Source organism: Melanotaenia boesemani, chromosome 4 (assembly GCF_017639745.1).
Source record: "Melanotaenia boesemani isolate fMelBoe1 chromosome 4, fMelBoe1.pri, whole genome shotgun sequence".
In the NCBI taxonomy this organism is placed as follows: domain Eukaryota; kingdom Metazoa; phylum Chordata; class Actinopteri; order Atheriniformes; family Melanotaeniidae; genus Melanotaenia; species Melanotaenia boesemani.
The window spans coordinates 24633528-24659932 of record NC_055685.1 but is presented as its reverse complement, the minus strand read 5'-3'; the positions used below and the strand labels follow the sequence as shown (position 1 = coordinate 24659932).

Here is a 26405-nt window from a genome sequence, read left to right as displayed (position 1 = left end):
GTCCCTCACGTTTTTCACTCATACACTATGTTTTTAAAGGCAGTGACATCTTCACTTGTTTTATGATGCACACTGTCAGAAATATGTTCTAGCGTTTCCTCCATCACATAACATTTTTCCTTCAGTTAAAGCTACCGTATGAAAACACAAGAATGTGATCTAACTATGTAGCTCAGTTTTTGCCTACAAATATTGAAATCATTATTAGGATTTAGAGGAAGACTTTGCAGTTTGAGGGTAACAACCAGTGGTTTTCTGTGGTTTTCAGTGGTTGCATATAACAGATTTAATGATGGGCAATTTCTGAATGTCATTGCGATCCCTTTATAGCCAACCAACTTGCAGAGCCACACTATCCAAATCCCATTCAACAACTCTAAAGCAACAGAAAGCAGGTACTTGGCCTGGGGGACACAAACTTCATTCATTAGTTCAGTGGTTCGTATCTATATCTGTCTCTATCGCTATCTATCTCTCTCTATATATAGTTCCATCTAACTCCTTTATCCTATTTGTAATGTTTTTTGTTTTGTATTTAAGGTCTCTGACTGCTTAGGTCTTGTCCTGGACTTCATTGGCTGTGCATTTTGTTTAACACTGCCATTGTTTTACAACTCTTTATTCTCACTTCTTGATGTTGGCTCATCAACTAACAGACATCCTGTCCAGGCTTGTATGAACTTATTCTTGGTACAAAGAGAAATATCAAACAGTCCTCTGTTCATCCTCTCTACTCTTAGCCCATCTGTGTAGGTCTTTCATATCATATATTAGCACAGCAAAGCTCTAGGTTTTATGGCAATTCATATGCTCACATTATACTTGGCATTTTGTGTGTGTCAAGAAGAAAGGGCTTGTATTATAGTGTGTGTGCATGAGCAGACCTGTGTTTGCAAATATGATTTTGTGGGGACAACTTGTGACTCTTGCTGTTTGTGGTTTTGTCTTATTGCTAACCATGGGAAAAGTTACTAAACATTAAAAGAGAAGAAGCAGACTCAGTGTTCCCACTTCTTATGTTTCATTTCATTATTGTACTTACTATCCCCAAGTCTCTGTGTCTATGTAAAACTGAGCAGACATTCAGCGACAGCAGTCTTCCTCATTATCAGATTTAACATTAGTTGTGTCTCTGTCTAGATGTAATTATGTTCGCTAGCAGACAGATATCAGTCATTTCACACCTGAGGAGATGTTGGACACCTGTTAGCAGAGGCACCAACAAAAGGTGTTGTTTAATGCCTCCTGTTTTTGTTCCAGGAAACTGTGCAGTCTGATTTGCAGCTTACCCCCACACTGTTTACCAACCTATAGCAAAATGGGAGGAAAAAGAAAAGAAAAAGAAAAATGTTTTATGCATCGTTTACTTACATTCCAGAAACTAACTCAGTAACTTCGGTGGATATAGGGCAGGACATCGCATTAATGCGTGCTTACTATGGGTGGTTTATGCCAAGAGTCATTATTTTCTTTCAAAATTTAATAATGTAAACTCCCATTTAGACAAGTCTTCCCTGCATGAAAATCAGCTTGATCAAACACTTGACTGAGAATTTGGTCTCCATTGAAAACCATCACCGCAATGGTATAGGCTGTACTTATGATAAAATGTCGTAAACTGGTACACAAGCATCACCTGTTCACGTCCAGCTGCTCATTTTGACTCGGTATTTCCTTCTGTACCATTAACATTAGTACAATTGTCTGAATATATACTGTAAATATGAACCTTACATTTGCAAGTTACTTTATATAATGTTTTAATTTGATGGACAAAAAAGGCACTGCTGTATCTATTACCACTAAACAGTGACGTCTTTAATACTTTTTTTTTTGCCTCAGTCACTTTATATTTACTCCCTTCATTTTCCAAGAGATAAACAGCCACAATTCCAGATAATAGTTACAGGGGGAAATTGACGTTGTGTTTACTTGATACACTTCAATTCATTTCATTACAATTAACTAGCAGAGCACCCTAGATAACATTAACTGAATAATGCATGGACATTATCTTCACTTTAAATGGGGCAGTTCCTCCAAGGAAATTATTGAGAAAACCCCAAGCTGCTCGGTAACTCAACACAATTAAGCCATTTTAAGTAACTGCATATGGTTTCTTATTACCGGCACCGAATTACGAAGTACTTTCAAGGGACTTTCCAACAACAGTTTTTGGAAGACACAAACCAATAGAAATTAAATGCTGCCATTAAAAAAGACAGTTGTGCTATATTTAAACTAAGCTATAAACTAACAATAAACTAGGTTATCTGATGTCCCAAAAAAAAAAAAAAAAAAATACTGGAATTGCAGTATTTCTTATTTAGTTTAATGAATTAATCACCTTTATTGATAGTATGTTCATTATTACAGCTTAACACACTATGTTAAATGGCAAGATTACACAGGTCATCAGTGGCTTGTTAATGAATTCTGTGTGGATGCTGTGATTTGTTTCTTACAATTATAACTGGTTGGATAGAAATTCATCTTCTCAATTGAAGGTTGTCATGGCAATCAAAGGAAGTCAACACAGAGAACAAAGGACACATATTGAGCTGTTGGGAGAATTCATCCATCCTTATGTTTTCCATAACCTCTTTATCCAGTTAATAGTTGTTTTTTTTTTTGTTGTTGTTGTTTTTTTTTTTGTTTGTTTGTTTTTTTTTTTGGGGGGGGGGGGATAAAGAACTACACTCACTCCTAGATTCAATCTAGAATAACTATTTAACCTAATATACATGTTTTAGACAGTAGTAGGGAGCTGTAGTACCCAATTGGAATAAAATAGAAGCCAAATATATACTTATTAAGATTGGATACTTCTACCTCAAAAAGCTCTTCTGTGCAACAACATCCCAAATCAAATCAATAACAGAATGCAAAATGTGCAATGCAGCACTTCCTTTAATTGGCTCCTAGAAGGACAGCATGAAGAAAAGTAAGCTAATTGAAAGCAAAGCTAGTGATAGAAAGTTAAAGTTACATTGAATGTTTGTAACTATGATCTGAAAAAAAATCTTCTTGGATTTCGCTACATGAAAAGTATGCTTGGCTTATCTCCTTTAGAATCAAATTATCACCTACAAATATGTTTGTATGCAAATATGGTACAAATATGGAACATTGCATTCTTTCCCTTGCTTTATTTAGCAGCTGCAACATAGCAGCTAGCTTGGCTTATTGTAATGTCTGCTTCTTAAAAGGGGCAGCTGCGTGCAGTTTAGTCAATAATACAAACATTGTTTCCTTTGAAGAATTCCAATAATATTTTATAGCATAATAAATTGATTATTACAGGGAATTACTGGTTGTGACGCATGTATATATCATAGGGCTTGAGCTTAAAGATGTGGCTCAGTCTATAAAAATAGCACCAAGAAGATGTAAATTGATAAACTGCTACCGAAGAGACTCACAAGTGGAAAAGCTTGAAGTACGCGGAAATAGCAGCTCAGGCAGAACAATGCGGCTGGCATACTAAGGTTTTCCCTGTTGCCAAGACCACAACCAGGTCCTTGAAGAGAATGGGGTAAAAAGATGGGCCTTACAACAAGCCGTGAGGTCTCTTTCTGAAGCTGTGGAACGAAGCAGCGACTGTGGCTCAAGAGGAAGGATTCCAGCTGGGCTGCGAGATGACCACTGGGGGTAGAAACAGAGGGGGACAAACCTGGAATGCAAGGTGCTGCCGTTGAGCCCTCTGGAGGTGTCATGGGCCCATATCAGCGAAACACTTAGGATGGAGGCTGCCCACCCCTCTCCCACCCAAAAGCATCAAGAAAAAGTAATGCTGAATATTTCAGGGACTGTACCATCATGACCTACAAGCTCTACTATAAAAATAGAATCAAGGAGATCTAAACTGATTTTGCAATGAACTGGCAAAAAGGGTAGGAAAACAACCCTGCTTATATAATTGGGGAGGACATTCAAAATGAATTGAAAACATATTTTGTGTAGCTCATAGAGCTCTTGTTAAAGCTAGCTGGCATAGTTTCACAATCATCAATGCTGGTATAATTAAGAAATGTAATAAAGTCACAAAATCTTGTTGTTTGTGTTGGTATTTCACAAAAATAAAAAAAAAAACAAACAAACAAAAAAAAAACATTTTGCTGACAGCAAACTACTGCCATCACTGGACTGTAGTGCAACCAAAGCATCCTTTAGCTCTAGAGGTAAAGGCTTCAAGGCAACAAAACACAGTGGAGACTCATATCTGTAGCTCTGTAATGTCTCATTCAGTTTTCTGAACTAACATTTTGTTGTGTTTTTCTACTTTCCTGACACTGTGGGAGATAGCTAGACTTTTTGTTTAGTTTTGCACCCCTGAATCATAAGTGCTAAACAGAAAATGTGTTCATCCCACTCTAAGAGTTTGGAAAAATACACAGCCAATGAGCACTGAACATTTAGCTGCAGGAGGCACTGCCATCATCACTGACTGGTGAACGGTTCATCAAGCTTTAATTCCTAATGCCAAATTATTACAATTCCTTAACTACCCGAAATCCTGTTGTTTTTTATTTATTTATTTATTTCAAGATTCTTTAGGTGGCCAATGAAACACACAACGAAAATAATAAAATAAACAATAAGTTATTTTTCTTAATGTTTTTTTAAATATTAGAAATAGTATTGACCTTTTTTATAGATAATATGTGAAAGTTGCTAATATCCTCTTCAAGCAAAAGCCATTGTTTTCTTCCTTTACAAACATATGCAGCTAATGTTCCAATGCAACAAAATACAAATACAAAAAGTACTCCCCCTGCTGCACCATGAACAAAGTAAGCTGAAACCAGCCACATAAAATATTGAACTTCTCTGATTTTGAGTGACATGACAGAAGAGTAATTGAATTTCTGATGCCTCTACTAATATAAACATCCTGCAGCAACTGAGGGCATTAGTCTTGGAAAATACGATGATATAAGGGAAAGGAAAAGTGTATTCAGTTGTCAAACTAAAGGTTACAGCTTATCGGGAAATAAAAGTACAGTGCACCTGGCTTATATTCACAGTGTCTGAAAGCTTAGGCCTTTTCCAATCCCAGAGACTGCTGGAGGTATTTCAAAAGCGCATTTATCACTAGGAGTCACAGACATCGTGATTGGACAGTCGTCTTAAGAAAAAAAAATTAAATAACTGAGAAAAAGACTTGTGGTCATGCTAATGAACAAGAAATGTATTTGATGCTATGAGTAGAAACTGTGATCCCTGTTTCCATACATGAATACGTGTCATTTAATAGTTAATATACATAAAAAAGATTCTGTTCCTGTGATGATCTGTGGGTTTTGGTTTGGGTTTTTTTAAGTTTTCCTTTGCCTAGTTGCTGTCCTGGTTTTCTGGTTTACGATTATCCCTGTGTTCATTCCCTGTACTAGTCTGCTCCTTAATTTCTCCTCTTGGTTTTCTGTGTCTAACTTCCTGGTTTTTATTTTGTAGTTCATCCCTATGTGTATTACATTCAGTCTTACTTCATGTTCATGGTTTAATTTCTTTGTTACTTGTCCTCAGTATATATACCCCTTAGTTACAGTGACTCTTTCATTGATATTACTAGGTGCGCATCCTGAATCCCTGATGCATTAAAATCTGAAAGGACGAGGAAAACTTACTTTCAGTGTGTCCACGGGATGCACCTCATGATGCATCTCATGAAACTTCAGTGTTTCCTCTACACTGATTCAGTAGCAGAACTATAACAATAGCTGTGGCAGGTCACCAAAAACGCCTTCAAAATGTCCAGAATTAAATTATTTCACATGAACGTCAAAAAGAGAACCCGTATTGCTGCCTCCAGAAGCACAGTAGTAGCAGTTTTTTTTTTTTTGCTATCAGATAGAAGAGGACACAATAAAATCAAATAAATTAAAAGCAAATTTTGTCATTGACACATTTAACTTAACAGATGTACATGTTGATTAAACATAATTTGTTGTTGTTTATGGTGCCTGTTGTTTGATTGGTTTGTGTTAATAATAATAATAATAATAATAATAATAATAAACAAATTAATTAATTAAAAAACTAAAAAATTGGCATCAATTACAGAAAGAGAGATATTCAGAATTGGTTTAAGGTATGATTGATCCCAGTTAATAATAAAACATTGGTTACAATGGTAATTGTTCGGTATGTGACCTTTTCAGATTTCGTATTTTATTTCTTCAATTCCATATACAAACATGAATATTTCCATTAATTATAACCATTTCATACCATACCACTATCAAAGCAGTTTAACACTACAATTTAAGAAATAGAAGAATATAAGAAATAATTTGGGACCGACTGAATTTCTCAGGGACCCACTCAAATTGCCACCTGTGGGTCCCTGGGACTCATACATTGAAAACCTATTAGCATCTCTGCACTTTGCCAGATTGTTCATATCTTCGTGTTGTCTTTGAAGTTAGTCTGTTAGTCTGTTTGTCCAGCTTGTAGGAAATATTACTGTATAGAACATAATAAAATTGAGCTGTTCTAAAAATTTTGAAAGAGGAATTGTTAAATCATTGATTAAAAAAACTGCCCTTTTTATTTGACCAAATAGTTGTTTTAACAACTTAAAATTCCCTATAGCCTAAAGCAATCGTGTTTAGCAGGATTTGACACAGCAAAACAGGGGGTAAAGTGAGTTAAAGTAAAAAAATAAATAAATAAGAAAAAAAGTCTGATTTTAATTGAGTGGCAGACTTGATTTTGAGATAGTGATATTTGCTTTGTGCAAATTCTGGTTTGCACAGTGAGGTCAGCTCCATTATATTAGCACTTGAGAGAGTGAGAGCATGTGGGAGCTTTCATCTCTTCCTCTCTATGGCGATATCAGAAAATTGAGGAGATGATGTGATTAATTTTCACACCCAGCAAGGGCAGGTAATGAGAAAAGAGGTGATAGACATCTACACACATGAGCACACTGTCACACAAAAAAGTAAGGGTGCATCTTATGACTAAAATGTAAATTTTATTTATGTATAAAATCGAATATAAATATATGTAGCTACAATTAGTGCACTTCCATGCTGTAACAGTTTCATGTGCACACACACAGAGGTGATAATGTGCAGACTGACATGCCACAGATCCTTGGGCATCAAATTTTCTCACACTCTGTTACACAATGACATACAGACCAGGTATTGACTCACAGTGTGAAGTTTTCCTGTGGGTAGCAACGGTTCCTCAGCAGCCCTGCCCACAGCTGCACCCCAATGATGCCGAAGATGAAGAAAACAAAGAAGCAAAGGAGGAGGACGTTACCTAACATCGGCAGGGTGTCAAGCAGCAGGTTCACCAGGATGCGCATGCCTGGAGGGAGACATAGACAAAGATTCACCTGAAGACACAATTTTATCTTTACAGTTTGACAAGCTCTATATTTTTTAGGGGTGAAGTTGTGTAGATGCAGCTTTGAAGCTTGTTTCGTTGGTCTCCTTTTTTTATAAGCCTTTGAGACTAAATGACGTGAATAGCTGAACTGTAAATACATATGCTTGAGTCACAAATTAATATTAAACTTCAGCATAACATCCTCTTGAACTTTATAATTTTATAAATTTCAACATTTATACTTATCATAAACAAATAAAAAAAAAAAAAAGATGAACTTGAGACTGCTCTGTGTGGCATGGCCACCAATGAAAAGTCTTGTCATTTCTACATTTGTGAGCCATAGATATGTTTATTTGAAAAGCAACACAACAGTGCAATGTCTCTTCAACTGTATCACAGACTAAAGCTTTGTAATAAGTTTAAAAATTCTACTGGAAAATGGATGAGTGGTGTCCAGGGAGAGGACATTCAGAAAACACAAAGACTTTACTTCAAGAGATGTTCTATGACATGTTCCCAGTGAGCATTTAATCATTGTAAACAACAATGTTTAGGTGCTTGGTATATTTTAAATGAACATCTTTGAATGCAAACACCTGTTTCCCAGCAGGGTTTTGCCTACCTGCTAGAGGTTATAATGCTGTGGTTGATAATGAATTTTGAACAACAAATAGCTCTTGGAGTGTTGGCTGTGTTGATAATCTTTGCTGTTTTTCATTCATGCTGCAACAAAGTGGAAACAACACACAGGGTCTAAAGTTTCACTTCTGAAGTAAATGGAAGAAATAAATAAGGGTGCATCTTATGAACATACATGAAAAAGACTGGCTTTTCTTTCTCTCATTCTACATTATTCTCCTAACCCTCCAGTTCTCTCAAAGCTAAAATGAAACACTTTGGCATTTCCATATAGCCCACTGTATTATCATAATCAATTACTAATTTTCACAGTAATTGTGCGCCAATGGTCCATTACTTTAGCTTAGTTCTGGATTGAGGATTGATGCAGTCTTTAGCTGACTAATCAGGGGTAAATGAGGAAGTGCTTCATAGATGTACTTTCAAGGATCTCACTAAATGTCCCAGTGACTTCAGATGCTTCTTTTTGAGGATGTAGAGGAGCTGTAAAAGCTGTTAAAAGAAAATGTTATTTATTTATTCATTCCACGACTTCTTTTTGGAAACCTTTTTTAGACCTGTTGGTGTCAGAGGTGGAAACTGGGTGTTCCAAATATTTCCCATGAGAATATACACTAAATCATGCCTTAAATTAGCTTTTTTTAATATAAAAATCATGCTCTAAACACAACATATAATCTCTAGCGATGCAAATTTTTGGGCATAAATTTTTGATATGTAATTAATTAAATTTTTTTTTTTTTTTTTTCTTGCTTTGTTTTGTTTTGTTTTTTTGGCTGGCCTAAACATTAAATTAGTTTGCTTTCAGGACCAGTTGGAGAAACATTTTTATAGAAAGTTATTTTGAAAAAAAAAAAGAAAGAAACTGGTCACACTGGACCTTTTGGCTGTAGTGTGATTATTGGCCCTGGCAACGCTTGCAAAATACCAGTCAAATTAAATTAGTAGACGTGAATCTCTTTAAAATTTACTCTTTGCTAAACCACAGTGTAACGCTTAGAGCGCTCTTTCTGTACCTCTCCTATGATGTTTGGTTATGGCAAAGTACTGTAGTTACTTTTATTCTATGTACCAGAGGAAGAGGAAGAGTAGGCCAGTTCAGACAGATTCTAAGCACGAAGGAGCCTAGGGGTGCAATCAACACAGGACACAGGCAACAGTTTTGATTTAGAGAAGAACCATATATTGAGCAGAGTTGACAGTAAGATTAAATGTAACAATGAAAAATTAGAGAGCGCTCTTCACCCCAAAAAATAATAAAATAAAATATAAATGAAATAGACCCGGGTCTTGTCCTATTAGTCCTTCTTCAATGTCCCTTATAGTCTGAGCAATGCTCTTCAAGTGTTCGTTCAGTGTTCAGTGTGTTTGTAGCCAGTCGGGCTACAAGCTACCGGTTTGTTCGACTTCTTGGGCTGGGCTCGCCATCCAGTACTGGAAAAGGGTTCACTCTCCTGCACGTCTGCAGTCCACAACTCCGATTCAAACAGAAAAACCTGACCTAAGAGGTGAGGTCAGAATGAAGTAGCTTAAAATAAGTACTTTTTACTATAATACTCTTGCTACTGTTCAGATTCAATTTCTAAAAAAAATAAAAACATGTTGTACAACAATATAGCGCCAAAGATTTTACAATTACAAAATTACCCGATGACAACCAATTAAAATAGTTGGAATGCGGTAATAAAGTGATCGTACTTGTACTGTTAGACATGTGTGTTCACATAGAAAAATCCACATAAGAAAATCCTGTGTTTATTTATGCTCCTTTGTCGCCCCCAAGTGGCCAGATTGAGTTAGGTTTCGTTTTTGTCAAAGTTCAGTGAAAACAAGTATGGTTGCTCCTCAGTATGGTAAAAGACGGTCTTGTCGGCGTTTTGAAGCCTTGGGGTATCTTTGTCCGTGAGTTACCAACTGTTTTGATGTTATAACAGCATTTTGAGTTACATATTTGAGTTAAGCCATATGAGCAATTTATGAGTTGTTGTATTAGCTGTAATTTAGCATAGTGTGATGCTACTAGCTAAATGCTAAATTTCTGTGTATGCTAGGCTATTACAAGAGAAGTGTGTGTTTGTGAACAAAAATACAGCCCTATAATTTGGAAACACAGTTTGGGTTAAATGATATATGAGGTTTATCCATTTTCCTTGCAATTCATGTATTTATTTTGAATGCATTATGTAAATGTGCAAATTATTCATACATATTTTCTGTAACTGTTTTTCAGTTTTACAAAAGTACAAGATTAAAGACTAAAAGAGTAAACGCCACAAGAAGGCCAATACACTCAACAGTCTCAAGTCTTTTTGTTGTTCGCTATCTGTCTAGCACAGTCACCTGCACGTCTGCGTAAGGACAGAATAGTAAAAGGACAGTTACACAGCGGGCTAAGACCAGATCCACTGTCGACTACACACTGTAAGCAAGCGAGAAGACAACATGGAGCAACGAAATGAAACTGGCCAGGATTTCGAGGTCAGGTCACAGGTCTCAGGCTCCAAGTCATCGGGGAGATCAAGTAGATCCTCAGCCAGCGCAGCAGCTACCAAGGCTAAGGCTAAAGCTGAGGCGGCCCTTGTAGAAGCCAAATATGCAGCTCAAGAAGCAGAAATGATGAAAGAACAAGCTCGCATTGAGGCAGAAAATCAAAAAATGTCAGCTGAAGCAGAGCAACGCAAAGCAGAGTTGGAGGCCAATCTGTATGTCCTCAAAGTAGAGAGGAGCGCCACCGCGGCCTCAGCAGAAGCAGCAGTGTATGAAGCCGCTGCAGCAATGGAGTTAGATCCTCTTGAAGACATCGTCCAGGTTTCTCCTGAACATCGCGCTCAACGCACCAGTGAGTACGTGCAGGCCCACTACGTGACACTAAACGCTCAGCAGCAAGCTCCGGTCTCACTGGAGCCACCTGCCGCACCCACAAAGGCAGAACGAGCACAACTGGACCCAATTCAATGGCATCCACTTCCTAACAAGGAAACCCGCATGCCCAAGCGCAGCGTTGAAGATGAGGTAACGCCTGTCCAACAAAACAGAGGGTACTTACCTTATGTTCCTCCCCCAGTGTCTCACAACTCTAGCCTTAGAGACTATACATGTGAAGCAGCACAAATGACTGATCTCACCAAATATCTTGTCAGAAGAGAGATGGTAAGCTCTGGACTGCTAAAATTTGACGACCGTCCAGAAAACTACTGGGCCTGGAAAATGTCTTTCCAAGACACTACTAGAGAGCTCAACTTAACTGCCCGAGAGGAACTCGACCTACTGATAAAGTGGCTCGGCCCAGACTCATCTCCACAAGCAATGCGTATCAGGTCAGCTCATGTCCACAATGCAACAGCAGGTGTAGCTATGGTTTGGCAGAGGCTAGATGACACATATGGTGCCCCTGAGATTATTGAAAATGCTCTACTGCAAAAATTAGAGACCTTTCCAAAAATATCTAACAGAGACAATCAGCGTCTCAGAGAGCTAGGAGACATTCTAATGGAGATACAGTCAGCAAAGTCAGGGGGTCACTTGTCCGGTTTAGCTTATCTTGACACAGCGAGGGGAGTTAACCCTATTGTAGAAAAGCTTCCCTATGGCTTACAAGAACGCTGGATCACACACGGCTCTAAGTACAAGGAGGAACGTAATGTTTCCTTCCCTCCCTTTAGCTACTTTGTAAGCTTCATATGTAGCCAAGCAAAAACCCGTAATGATCCAAGCTTTGTATTCTCTACACCCAATATTTTGAGCTATGTAAAGTCAGAGAAACCTGTAAGACACAACAACAGTTACAAAACAGTGTCAGTGAGGAAAACTGAAGTTGCAGTTACACCTTCAGTCACACATAGTATTTCAGAAAAGAAATCAGATGAGCCAGCTGAGCGGTGCCCGATACACAATAAGCCACACCCCTTAGCAAAGTGTCGTGGGTTCAGAGTCAAGCACTTAGATGAGAGAAAAGCTTATCTAAAAGAGAACTCTATCTGTTATCGTTGTTGTGCATCCACTAAGCACTTAGCTAAAGACTGTAAAGTTGCTGTAAAGTGCAAAGAGTGCAATAGCGACAGACACCTTACTGCCCTACACCCTGGCCCCGCTCCTTGGTCTACAGAGTCGCAAGCAACACAGCAAGAGCATGGCGGGGAGCTAGACAATAGTCCATCTCCAGAAGTTACTTCTAAGTGTACAGAAATCTGTGACAAATCTCTTGGACTCAGGTCATGTTCAAAAATCTCTCTAGTGATGGTATACCCTGCAAATTGTCCTGACAAAGCTCAAAAAATGTATGTGGTCTTAGACGACCAAAGTAACCGATCCCTTGCCAAGTCAGCCTTCTTTGATCTATTTGGTGTTAGTGCAGCCCCTTCCACCTATACTTTGAAGACCTGTGCAGGCATAAAAGAGGCAACAGGAAGAAAAGCTCACAACTTTGTTGTCTCGTCTCTAGATGGAAAGACTCATGTAGCACTCCCTCCTCTTTTAGAATGCAATACAATGCCAGACGATCGCTCAGAGATCCCCACTCCTGACATTGTACAGTTTTTCCCTCACTTAGCTCCTGTCGCAGATAAAATACCACCAATCGAGCCAGACACGCCCATCCTTCTCTTATTGGGGCGAGACATCCTAAGTGTACACAAAGTACGTGAACAGTACAATGGTCCATACAACACACCTTATGCTCAGCGGCTAGATTTGGGCTGGGTCATTGTGGGCGAGGTGTGCATTGGAGGGATACACAAACCAACAAAAGTAAACGTGTACAAAACAAATGTGCTAAACAACGGCCGCACTTCATTTCTCGAACCTTGTCCTGGTGCAATCCACGTAAAGGAGAAAATCAGTGCTCCCATACAGCAAACTATCGACCACTCATTCTACGACATACAAACAGCTCCAATCAAACCAACAGACAACCTGGGACTTCATGTATTTCAAAGAAACCCTGATGATGACAAAACAGCCTTGTCTATTGAGGATAAAATCTTTCTTGAGATTATGGACAGGGAGGTTTATATGGACAATGACAACCACTGGGTGGCGCCCCTCCCATTCCGGTCACCACGTCCTCTACTTCCCAACAACAAAGAACAGGCTCTGAAGCGCCTCACTGCTCTGTTACGGACATTAGAGAAAAAGAAAGACATGAGAGAACAATTCACTGAATTCATGCAAAAAATCTTTGATAATGACCAGGCAGAAAAGGCACCACCACTCAAACCAGGCGAAGAATGCTGGTACCTACCGACATTCGGAGTGTACCACCCCCAAAAACCAGGCAAAATACGAGTTGTGTTTGACTCAAGCGCCTCATTCAATGGTATTTCCCTTAATGACATTCTACTTAGGGGACCTGACCTAAACAATACACTGCTCGGTGTTTTACTGCGCTTTAGGCAAGAACAAGTTGCAGTTACTGTTGATGTAGAGCAGATGTTTTACTGCTTCAGAGTCAAAGAAAGCCACAGAAATTATCTCAGGTTTCTATGGTTCCAGGAAAACGACCTTAGCAAAGAAATCACTGAGTTTCGCATGAAGGTGCCAGTTTTTGGGAACAGCCCTTCCCCAGCTATCGCTATCTACGGTTTGAGGCGAGCCGCAGAACTTGGAGAAGAGGAGTACGGCTCCAACGCAAAACAGTTTGTCTTCCGCAATTTCTATGTGGATGATGGACTAGCTTCTGTGTCCCATGAAAGTGAAGCCATTGAACTCTTGACAGGAGCGAGAAACATGATGGCTGAGTCAAACATAAGACTTCACAAAATAGCCTCAAACGTCAGTCATGTGATGAACGCATTTCCCCCGGACGAAAGAGCAACAGATCTCAAGGATTTAGATTTGGATGTCGACCCTCTGCCTCTCCAGCGAAGCCTCGGGGTGAGTTGGAACTTAGAAAATGACTGTTTCACATTTCAAGTAGCCAAAGACAATAAGCCTTTTACCCGCAGAGGAATACTTTCAGTTGTAAACAGCCTCTACGATCCCCTCGGATTCGCTGCCCCAGTTACAATCCAGGGAAAAGTGTTATACAGAGAGCTAACTGTAGAACAGCAGGAATGGGACGAGCCTCTACCGGCAGACCGGGAGGCTGAGTGGGTAAAGTGGACTGATTCACTTACTGCTCTTGAACATCTCCAAATCCTCAGACCCTTTGTTCCAGTTTCATTGTCACACACTCAGAGAAGTGAGCTGTGCATCTTCTCAGATGCTTCTACAATGGCAATAGCAGCTGTAGCATATGTTAGGGTCATTGATACTGACAGCCAAAGCCATCTTGGGTTTATCATGGGTAAAGCTAAGTTAGCGCCATCTTCTGCCCACACTATCCCACGCTTAGAATTATGCGCAGCTGTACTAGCAGTGGAATTGGCTCAAGTGATTATAGATGAAAGTGGCATTGAGTTTCATACAGTCAGCTTCTACACAGACAGCCGAATAGTTCTAGGCTACATTCACAATACCACTCGCAGATTCTATGTGTATGTTGCAAATAGAGTCGCTCAGATTCGTAAATCCACCAAACCAGACCAGTGGCATCATATCACTACAGACCAAAACCCTGCAGACCATGGGACTAGACCAGTTTTAGCAGCTCACCTGCAACACACCACCTGGCTGTCTGGCCCACAGTTCCTGACACAGTCTGACACAGACCAAAGAGACACAAACTTAGAGACTTTCGACCTTGTGGACCCATCAGCGGATGTTGAAATCCGACCCCAAGTGACTTCCCTAGCAACAAAAATAGAGGAAAAGGGGCTTGGATCCCATAGGTTTGCACATTTCTCAAGCTGGAAATCTCTCGTAAGGGCACTAAAAACTCTTATTCATGTTGTTAAGTCATTCTCCAAAGATTCACACACATGTAAGGGTTGGCATAGTTGCAATCTCACAAACACTACAGAACTTTCACACGCAAAAACAGTAATCATTCAGTGCATTCAGAGCGAGGCTTATAAAGAGGAAATTGAGAGCCTTAAAAAAGGGAAAGAGATCCCCTCCCGCAGTTCTCTTGAAAAACTCGACCCCTTTATTGATAGAGAGGGTTTGTTAAGGGTTGGGGGACGCTTACAGTCAGCAGATATTTCAGATACTGAGAAACATCCCTTGGTAATCCCAGGTACTCATCATGTAGCTGATCTTCTAGTTAGACATTACCACAACCATGTAGCTCACCAGGGCCGACAGTTCACTGAAGGTGCCTTACGCACAGCAGGACTATGGATTGTTGGGGGCAAGAGACTAATTTCCAGTACACTCCACAAATGTGTCACTTGTAGGAAACTTAGAGGCCGTCTAGAGGAACAAAAAATGGCCAGCTTGCCTGCTGACAGACTTACAGTTGACCCACCGTTTACTTATGTGGGTCTGGACGTTTTTGGGCCTTGGAATGTCACATCCCGCCGCACAAGGGCAAACAGCGCTGAAAGCAAAAGGTGGGCTGTAATGTTTACCTGTCTGAGTACCAGGGCCGTGCATATAGAAGTCATAGAGTCAATGTCAACCTCGAGTTTCATAAATGCCTTGCGTCGCTTCCTGTCAATCAGAGGACCAGTCAAGCACCTACGGTCAGACCAAGGAACAAACTTTATTGGAGCCTGTAAGGAGTTGCAAATCAATGTTGAAGATCCTGAGATCAAAGACTACTTACAGGACCAAAGCTGCACCTGGACATTCAATCCCCCGCATTCATCCCACATGGGAGGAGTGTGGGAGAGAATGATCGGACTTGTACGACACATTCTCAATGGTTTGCTGTTAAAAACCTCAACCACCCGGCTCACACACGAGGTACTGGTCACCCTTATGGCTGAGGTCATGGCCATAATGAACGCCAGGCCTTTAGTCCCTGTTTCTACCGATCCTCAGACACCTGAAGTTCTCTCACCTGCAGTGCTTCTAACTCAGAAGGCTAGTGCTGTTTCAGCACCACCTGGAGACTTTGAACTCAAAGACCTTTACAAGTCTCAGTGGCGGCAAGTACAGGGTCTTGCAGACTGTTTTTGGAAAAGATGGAGGCAGGACTATCTTGCTACACTGCAGACACGGCGAAAGTGGAAGGGAGAGAAACCAAATGTTAAAGAGGGTGACATTATTTTGTTAAAAAATAATCAAGTAAAGCGTAATGAGTGGCCTATTGGTATTGTAGTCAAGGCCATTCCCAGTGATGATAAGAGAGTGAGAAAGGTCGAGGTCAAAATTGTGAAACAAGGTTCTACCAAAACCTACCTACGGCCTGTTACTGATGTAATAGTACTTTTGTCTGATAATGATGACAATGTTTAAATAATAGTGGTATATTTATTAATATACCAGACGGGGAGTGTACTGTTAGACATGTGTGTTCACATAGAAAAATCCACATAAGAAAATCCTGTGTTTATTTATGCTCCTTTGTCGCCCCCAAGTGGCCAGATTGAGTTAGGTTTCGTTTTTGTCAAAGTTCAGTGAAAACAAGTATGGTTGCTCCTCAGTATGGTAAAAGACGGTCTTGTCGGCGTTTTGAAGCCTTGGGGTATCTTTGTCCGTGAGTTACCAACTGTTTTGATGTTATAACAGCATTTTGAGTTACATATTTGAGTTAAGCCATATGAGCAATTTATGAGTTGTTGTATTAGCTGTAATTTAGCATAGTGTGATGCTACTAGCTAAATGCTAAATTTCTGTGTATGCTAGGCTATTACAAGAGAAGTGTGTGTTTGTGAACAAAAATACAGCCCTATAATTTGGAAACACAGTTTGGGTTAAATGATATATGAGGTTTATCCATTTTCCTTGCAATTCATGTATTTATTTTGAATGCATTATGTAAATGTGCAAATTATTCATACATATTTTCTGTAACTGTTTTTCAGTTTTACAAAAGTACAAGATTAAAGACTAAAAGAGTAAACGCCACAAGAAGGCCAATACACTCAACAGTCTCAAGTCTTTTTGTTGTTCGCTATCTGTCTAGCACAGTCACCTGCACGTCTGCGTAAGGACAGAATAGTACTAATTCAATCTCTTTAAGATGCATAGTAAATACACCTTTGAAATAACACAAAACACCTTTAAAGTGCATTATGAACACACACCCTGGCATTTAAATCTAATAATCCATATGAAAAAAATAACAGAATACCTTTAAAGTGCATAATAACTACACACTGGTCTTTACATCTAATAATCTGTACCAAAAATAAAATAGAATACCTTTAACAAGCATTATAAACACAGACTGGCATTTAGATCTAATAATCTGTACCAAACATAACATACAAGACCTTTAAGTGACATGAGTGAATGAACAAACCACCCACAGATAATCGTTTGGCCCACAAAAAGGCCGTTTTAACAGTAATAAAGCTAGCGGGAATTAACATCGATGCTAACACAATACTGTACATTGCATATGAGACTCACCGCTGCTGGGCAACGTGCTAACAAGGCTACGGGGTTTCTCAGGGCTTCTGTGGCACTCGTGCTAACAAGGCTACGGGGTTTCTCAGGGCTTCTGTGGCACTCGGCACTCCGGTATCTTAACGTTTTAACAAAAGGATCATCACCAATTGAAACGTAATGGCGGTTCAGACATTTTAATATTGGTTTGTGCTTACCAATAACCAGCTGAATCACTAGAAGAACGTAGACTTCCACACTTTAGTTTTCTTATCGCACGAGTAAAACACGAGCAGGGGGTTCTCTGGTCAACGTCCGGTTAGAGACTGAGTAAGACGCAGGCTGCGCACTACCCAGGGGCTCAACCTTGACCTTATTGGCTAACACCGCGTCAGATTAACTGATATTGACTGCTCGGTGCGCCTATCAGGATACAGCTTTATCGTCAGACAAAATTGTTATCAGTTGCTTAGTGTGTTTATCAGAATACATATTTATCGTCCTTTTACAGCTATTTAGCTTTTCCTTGTAGCATACTTAAAATATATTTATGAATGCACATTTTAATAATTAACCATATTTATTCCCACTGAGATTTTAATTACGATTGGTAGCACTGGGTTACACCTTCCCCCCCTAGAATCATGCAAGTCCCTTTGCATGGGATCGGTTGCCTAGAAATAACAGGCGAAATGGGGGTCTTTGGGAGTATTTCCTCAGCCTCTGACAGGGCACTGGTAAAAGCAAGGCTTAGTCCATGGAACAGGGACTGAGCAATGGCTATCAGAGGATTACCCAATTGACTGTACTGCAATCTCTCTGGTTGGGTTGTAGTTCTCTCTGAGCGTCTCACAGTCTTTGCAGTTTCGGTGCTTGTGTCGGCTTCTCCATCAGTTGAAGTCATTTGATTTTGCTTAGTTTCATTTCCGTTCATAGTTCCTTTCTCCTCACAGGTAGGTATGGTAGGCAAGTTGGTTTCACACTCAGTTTCCATGTCATTGTTTAACTTTTCTCCATCTGTTTCTCTTTCATCCAAGTCTCCACATGCAGGTAGGTTTCCACATTCAGGTAGGTTGTCATTTTCAGGTAAGTTTCCACATTCAGGTAAGCTGTCATTTTCAGGTAAGTTTCCACATCCAGGGAGGTTGTCATTTTCAGGTTGGTTTTCATTTTCAGAGGGTTTAGGGTCTTTTGAGCATGCCACTGGGTTTGGGTTCCCACAGATACGAGTGAATATTAGGGGATCGTGTACAGGCTGCTCTTTGAACCAATAGACATCCTCAAGTTCTGGCTCTGAAAAATCACAGTCCTCATTTTGCTCAAGACTTTGTCGAGTATTTGGTCTGGGGGCACGTTTTGGTTTGACAGGGGTCTCTTCTGTAGGTGCAAGAAAACCGCAGGGGAGCAAGAGATCACGGTGGACTGTACGGGCTGGACCCTGTTTCGTTTCAGGCTTGATAGTATATACTGGTAAGTCACCTGCTTGGTCCACCACAATGTGAATACCAGTTTCCCACTTGTCGGCTAGTTTGTGCTTACCCCTGAGCCGGACTGCACGGACCAAAACTCTGTCACCAGGTTCTAACTTTGAGGGCTTAATGCGCAAGTCAAATCTTGTTTTGTTTCTTTCAGCCATTTTGTTTGCATTTTCAGCTGCTAGTTTGTAGCTTTCTTGAAGAGTTGTCTTGAGATTTTCAATGTACTGAGAATGTGACTTGAAACTTTTATTGTTGAAGGGCAGACCGAATGCTAAATCGACTGGCAGCCTCGGCTGACGCCCAAACATAAGTTCATATGGCGCAAAACCAGTTGTGTCATTTTTTGTACAATTATACGCGTGTACAAGTGGTTTGACGAAGTTGTGCCACTGTGACTTGTCTTTTTCCTCCAGGGTACCCAGCATGCTTAAAAGGGTTCGATTAAAGCGTTCGACCGGGTTACCTCTAGGGTGATATGGGGTTGTCCGGATTTTGCGGATGCCCATGATTTTACAGAGTTCTTGTATCAGATGGGATTCGAAATCTGGCCCTTGGTCACTTAGCAGCTGTTCGGGGACTCCATAATGGACAATGAAATGATCCCAAAGGGCTTTAGCTACAGTTTGAGCTCTTTGATTTGCAGTTGGAATGGCAAGTGAATATTTCGTGAAATGGTCTGTTAGTACGAGCACATCCTTAACATTGCTGCGATCAGGCTCGATGGACAGGAAGTCCATGCACACCAACTGAAGGGGCCTGGTGGACTTTATATTTACGAGCGGGGCAGCTTTTTCAGGAGGGGATTTGCGTCTAACACAGCGATTGCACGATTTTATCCTGTTCTCAATGTCTGATGCCATGCGGGGCCAATAAAATCGGGCTCTAGCAAGGTCAAGGGTACGTTCAGTGCCTAGGTGGCCCATATCACAGTGGAGACCTTGAAAGACTGCATTACGGAGCTGTTCAGGTAAGACCAGTTGGTAAGTAACATTTCCTCCATCTTGCCGTGTCCGATACAAGACATCATTGTGAAGTTCAAGTCTGTTTAGCTCTCTCAGTAATATGTTGATGTCGGGAAGCTCTGTTCGTACTGCTGGTGGTACTTTTTCGCTTGTTTCGATTTGTGTTATGACTTCTCGCAGGCAGGGATCTGTTCTTTGTTCGTTTTTTATTTGTCCAGGAGACATATGGGGCACAATCGGGAGACCGCCACAGTCACTTTCATTGACAAACTCGTCAGGGATGGCTGCTTCATTGATGGCTAATAAGTGCACAGGCGGGCTGGTGTCATTTGGAGAGCTGCAGACAAGATGTTTCTCGCAAACAGCAGACACTACTTCTGGACCTAAACTACTCTCTGTTGGGGACAGGTGAGTTTGTGTGAACTGCTGTATGCGGTCATGCTCTTTTTGGGACACAGCATCATTAATAAGCTTGCCATGTGGCCGCCTGGACAGACCATCTGCGTCAGAGTTAAGCTTGCCTGCTCTGTACTGAAGCTTAAAGTTAAATGTGGACAGAGCAGCTAGCCACCTGTAACTCATGGCATCCATCTTAGCTGTAGTCAACACGTAAGTCAAGGGGTTACTATCAGTCATGACTGTGAACTGATTTCCATACAAATAGTCAGCAAATTTTTCGGTTACAGCCCACTTGAGGGCTAGGAATTCTAGCTTGTGGGCGGCGTAACGTGACTCACTCTTAGACAACCCGCGACTAGCATACGCTATAACTCTAGTCTGGCCGTTTTGCTGCTGATAGAGGGCTGCGCCAAGCCCTGTAGTGCTAGCATCTGTGTGGAGCGTGTAGGGCAACTTAAGGTCAGCAAAACCTAGGACAGGCGCATTACTGAGCTTTTGAATGATGGTTTGGAAAGCAAGTTCACAGGCAGAAGTCCATCTGTCACCGAATGGCATTTTGGGGTCATGATATTGGGCTGACTTGGGTTTGGGTTTTGAACCTTTTCTTAGAGGCGGGTAACCGGCTGTAAGGTCTGTGAGGGGCTTTACGATGGTGGAATAGTCCTGAACAAAGCGCCTGTAATAACCCGAAAAGCCTAAGAAGGAGCGGAGCTGTTTAAGATCACGGGGGATAGGCCAAGTACTCAGGGCTTTCACCTTTTCAGGGTCGGTCTCTACCCCTCTGTGGGATACAATGTGGCCAAGATATCGTACAGAACTTTGAAAAAATCTGCATTTGTCGGGGGAGAGCTTAAGGCCGTATTCTTTGAGCCGATTTAGAACTTTCATTAAACGGATCTCATGCTCCTCAGGCGTCTTTGAGAAAACAATGATATCGTCGAGAAACACTACCACCTCTTTTAAGTTCATATCTCCCATACATTTTTCCATGAGGCGTTGGAAGGTGCTGGGTGCATTTGTGATGCCTTGGGGCATTCTATTGAATTCCCAAAAGCCGATGGGACACACAAATGCGGTTTTTGGTTTGTCCAGCTCCTCCACCTCAATCTGGTAGAATCCTGACTTTAAGTCAAGGACGGAGAACCAACGTGAACCTGTTAAAGTGGAGAACGTCTCCTCCAAATTTGGGAGGGCATAAGCATCCTTCACCGTTTGCATGTTTAGCTTCCTGTAATCTATACAGAGACGGACCTCACCATTTTTCTTGCGCACCACTACGATAGGCGAAGAAAAAGGGGAGGTGGATTCTCTGATTACGCCAGCTAGTTGGAGATCTTGTAAGTGCTTACGAACAGCTTCGAGGTCGCTTGGATGTATAGGGCGTGCCCTGTGTTTAAATGGCGTTTCATCTGATAATTTGATTGTGTGTTTCACTTGGCCGGTCTTCCCAAAATCAAGGTCATTTTGTGCAAAAACTTCCGGCATTTGGTTTAATTTTTGCGTTATGCGTTCCTTCCACTCAGCGCTGACAGGGGAAGACTCAAAGTTGAAAGTGATGTTTGTTTTGTGTTCAGTTTGGTCTTCGGAGGATTTCACTGCATGTTCTTTTGACAGAACCCTTTGGTATGCGCTGATTTCACCGACTACGCATCTTAGAGGGATCGTCACATCGTGTTGAGATTCGTTGGTAAGTATGACCGGGACAAGGTACGGTGCTCGCTCGGGTAAGTCAAGGAGGCAAGGCTTTACAAGGACACTTCCAGGTAAGGTGGACATACTTGGGTGCTCCAGCAGGACTGACTTTTCACTGTTAATGGCTGATGCAGCGATGCAGCCTTCGAGGACAACGGTTTGACCAGCTTGGACTAACTGGGGCTCCTTGTTATGCATAGTCACCAAACCAAGGCTGCTGTCCTTAGACTGTTTGTGGCGCGACTCGAGGACTTTTAACACTGCCTTATATCCATGGGGCGTGGCTGGCTGCAGTTCAGAACAAGCATTACTGTACATCTCATAAAGTACATCTAGTGTGTTTGTCCCGATTAGCACAAGGGACTGTGAAGCAGCCCGCACGTCAGGGACAACTAAGGCAAGTGTGCGCACGTCAGCCTCGACGCCAAAAAAATCTTTAAAGAAAGTGATCTGTATCTCGATATAGCCTAAGTAAGGTACAGACTGGCCATTAGCTCCCTCCACTTCCAAGAGCTCAAAAAGTGGCTTCAACTCCTGGGTAGACAGATGTTCCTTGTAGTATGACTCAGGGACAGTTGTGACTTGGGAACCAGTGTCTAGCAAACAGTTCACGGGTTGGCCATTCACCTTCACCTGGGCTGTACTCTTTGTGCCAATTAGACCAGATGGGAGCTTAAAGGTGTCTGGTTTGGTATGAGACTTTAGGTTTGCACATTTTTTAGAAAGCTCCTTTTGTTTGGTCTGGGTGGGACGGATGAACTCCTCAGTAGCCTCTGTTTGTCCCACAACGGAGGCAGACTTCAGTTTAAAGGGACAAGGTTGTGTTGGCTGTCCCATATTTGTCTTCTCACTCTCAGTTCTTTTCGCTTGGCAGCTACAAGAGCTGGGTTTGGTTCTGACTCGCAGCTAGCAACTATGTGCCCATCTTCCCCACAGCGGAAGCAATACCAGGGTTTGGGCCTAGTCATGGCTCGGCTGTGTGAAGGTAAGTTTTCAAGGGTTGCAGGGTCAGGTTTTTTATTTTCGGGTTTCCTTGTGTATTCTCTCTTTGGGACTGGCTGTTTCTTTTGTTTCGTGGCCGCAGCTAATTGACTTCTTAGATCAGCGACTTGTTTTTTAAGCTCTTTTAGACTACTTGACTCTGTTTCAGTTGTGTTCATGTTCATTTCAATGACTGTTTGTTCGTGGGAGACTGCTTTTTGTTTTGTGGCATTAAAGTGTTTTTTCATTCGTGTGTCTTTGATCTCTTGTCGGTTTTCAGCGGTGCGTATGAGGAGCAACAACTCGGCGAAAGAAGGTGGATCTCTTTGTTTTAGCTCTAACTGCAGTTCTGCCAATAGACCATTATCCCAACAGCCTCTATTAAACTGTTTCACAAGCTGCCTGTTCATTTCACTGTGTTCAATCCCACCTCTACGCATTGCAAGATTGAGTGCCACCTGCAGGCGGTGCAAGTAAGCTGAGGGTCTCTCGCCTGGATCTTGAAGGGTGTTCATGAATCGCACAAGCAATTCCTCACCGTCTTCAACTGTGCCAAAGGCTGAATCCAAGAGCTTAAGGTAGTCTTTAGGAGTTGCATCTGGCCCAAGAGGACGTATAACATCACAAGCGGGGGCAAGCAGACTTTCCAGAATCTTCCGAGTTTTTTCCATCTCGGAAAGAGAATGATCTTCAATCAGTATGTTGACATGAAAGCGCCACGTTTCATAGTCAGCTTCACCGTAAGGTCTGGGTGTCCTTCCAGAAAAAGCACGCAGTCTTAATGAGGAATGGGCACCAGGTGTCTTATCTGCGCTTTTAACAATATGCTCAACCACTATTTTCTGAATTTCAGGTGGACTAAGGTCGCCTGGATTCAACATTTGAGGTGTCACATTTTGTCTGAGGGGGCCCTGGTAGGGATTCTGGAATGGTTTTGGAGAATGGTGTGGGGGTGAGACTGAACTCTGTGTGGGCTCAACAACACGAATATTTGGCTCAACAATGTCTACAGTGTCAGTAGGCTCAGCTTCTTCATCACCAATAGACTTTGCAATGGTAGACATAACCTCCCGCAACACATCCTCAAAATCTTTCCCACTTAACTTGGCTAACCCCTTTAGCTCTCTGAGGTAGATATCAGTTGCACCATCCGCTACTGTCTTGGTGTACACATCTTTCAGAGCTTTAATGCAATATTTAAGATCAGGATTGTCAACGGACGTGAAAGTGTAAGGCAAAGAAGTTTCTAATCGTTGGAGCGCCACACCGGAGTCATATTCAATAATCCTACTGTTTTTAAACTCTGATGACTCGATGGTTAATACTCTACTGACTGTGCCGTATTGTTCTAGATACTCCAAAAGTTCTTGATCCTTATCTGATCCAGTAAAACCACTAACAATGAGTGCATTTGGAACCTTAACATCAAACTTTTCAACAATCTCCATTCCAACAATGTCCAAAATGTTCAATCAGTTTCGGGGGGTAATTCCAATGTTGATACACGACACACTAGGCTCCTGGCTGGCTCGCCACTATTTTGTAACGCTTAGAGCGCTCTTTCTGTACCTCTCCTATGATGTTTGGTTATGGCAAAGTACTGTAGTTACTTTTATTCTATGTACCAGAGGAAGAGGAAGAGTAGGCCAGTTCAGACAGATTCTAAGCACGAAGGAGCCTAGGGGTGCAATCAACACAGGACACAGGCAACAGTTTTGATTTAGAGAAGAACCATATATTGAGCAGAGTTGACAGTAAGATTAAATGTAACAATGAAAAATTAGAGAGCGCTCTTCACCCCAAAAAATAATAAAATAAAATATAAATGAAATAGACCCGGGTCTTGTCCTATTAGTCCTTCTTCAATGTCCCTTATAGTCTGAGCAATGCTCTTCAAGTGTTCGTTCAGTGTTCAGTGTGTTTGTAGCCAGTCGGGCTACAAGCTACCGGTTTGTTCGACTTCTTGGGCTGGGCTCGCCATCCAGTACTGGAAAAGGGTTCACTCTCCTGCACGTCTGCAGTCCACAACTCCGATTCAAACAGAAAAACCTGACCTAAGAGGTGAGGTCAGAATGAAGTAGCTTAAAATAAGTACTTTTTACTATAATACTCTTGCTACTGTTCAGATTCAATTTCTAAAAAAAATAAAAACATGTTGTACAACAATATAGCGCCAAAGATTTTACAATTACAAAATTACCCGATGACAACCAATTAAAATAGTTGGAATGCGGTAATAAAGTGATCGTACTAATTCAATCTCTTTAAGATGCATAGTAAATACACCTTTGAAATAACACAAAACACCTTTAAAGTGCATTATGAACACACACCCTGGCATTTAAATCTAATAATCCATATGAAAAAAAATAACAGAATACCTTTAAAGTGCATAATAACTACACACTGGTCTTTACATCTAATAATCTGTACCAAAAATAAAATAGAATACCTTTAACAAGCATTATAAACACAGACTGGCATTTAGATCTAATAATCTGTACCAAACATAACATACAAGACCTTTAAGTGACATGAGTGAATGAACAAACCACCCACAGATAATCGTTTGGCCCACAAAAAGGCCGTTTTAACAGTAATAAAGCTAGCGGGAATTAACATCGATGCTAACACAATACTGTACATTGCATATGAGACTCACCGCTGCTGGGCAACGTGCTAACAAGGCTACGGGGTTTCTCAGGGCTTCTGTGGCACTCGTGCTAACAAGGCTACGGGGTTTCTCAGGGCTTCTGTGGCACTCGGCACTCCGGTATCTTAACGTTTTAACAAAAGGATCATCACCAATTGAAACGTAATGGCGGTTCAGACATTTTAATATTGGTTTGTGCTTACCAATAACCAGCTGAATCACTAGAAGAACGTAGACTTCCACACTTTAGTTTTCTTATCGCACGAGTAAAACACGAGCAGGGGGTTCTCTGGTCAACGTCCGGTTAGAGACTGAGTAAGACGCAGGCTGCGCACTACCCAGGGGCTCAACCTTGACCTTATTGGCTAACACCGCGTCAGATTAACTGATATTGACTGCTCGGTGCGCCTATCAGGATACAGCTTTATCGTCAGACAAAATTGTTATCAGTTGCTTAGTGTGTTTATCAGAATACATATTTATCGTCCTTTTACAGCTATTTAGCTTTTCCTTGTAGCATACTTAAAATATATTTATGAATGCACATTTTAATAATTAACCATATTTATTCCCACTGAGATTTTAATTACGATTGGTAGCACTGGGTTACAACAGTGTAAGTGAAGTTTAGCCCTGGCAGTATTAGTGCCAGGTATCCAACATCAGAGAACCTGGTTTCATTTGAGAAAGCTGAAACAGACATCTCACACTGATTAAGTCTGTTTGAAGCCAGTAGCGGCTTACAGCTGCAGAATATCAAACTAAGCACCCTGATGTGAGAATATAAACAATTAATTAACAGTTGTTTATAATCACTATACAAAGATGATAAATGCTATAAAAGAACAAGGAGACATACAAAAATAAAGCTGCTGTTGG

At 41.0% G+C, this 26405-nt stretch overlaps 1 protein-coding gene across 1 annotated transcript in view; it reads right to left on the bottom strand.

The window, feature by feature from the left end:
- Positions 1-26405, bottom strand: part of LOC121638315 (voltage-dependent T-type calcium channel subunit alpha-1I-like) — a 275523-nt gene that overhangs the window by 105937 nt on the left and 143181 nt on the right. The window contains exon 6 of the mRNA XM_041983021.1: positions 7164-7323. Within this exon, the coding sequence (XP_041838955.1) occupies positions 7164-7323 (160 nt within the window). The remainder of the gene's footprint in view (positions 1-7163; positions 7324-26405) is intronic.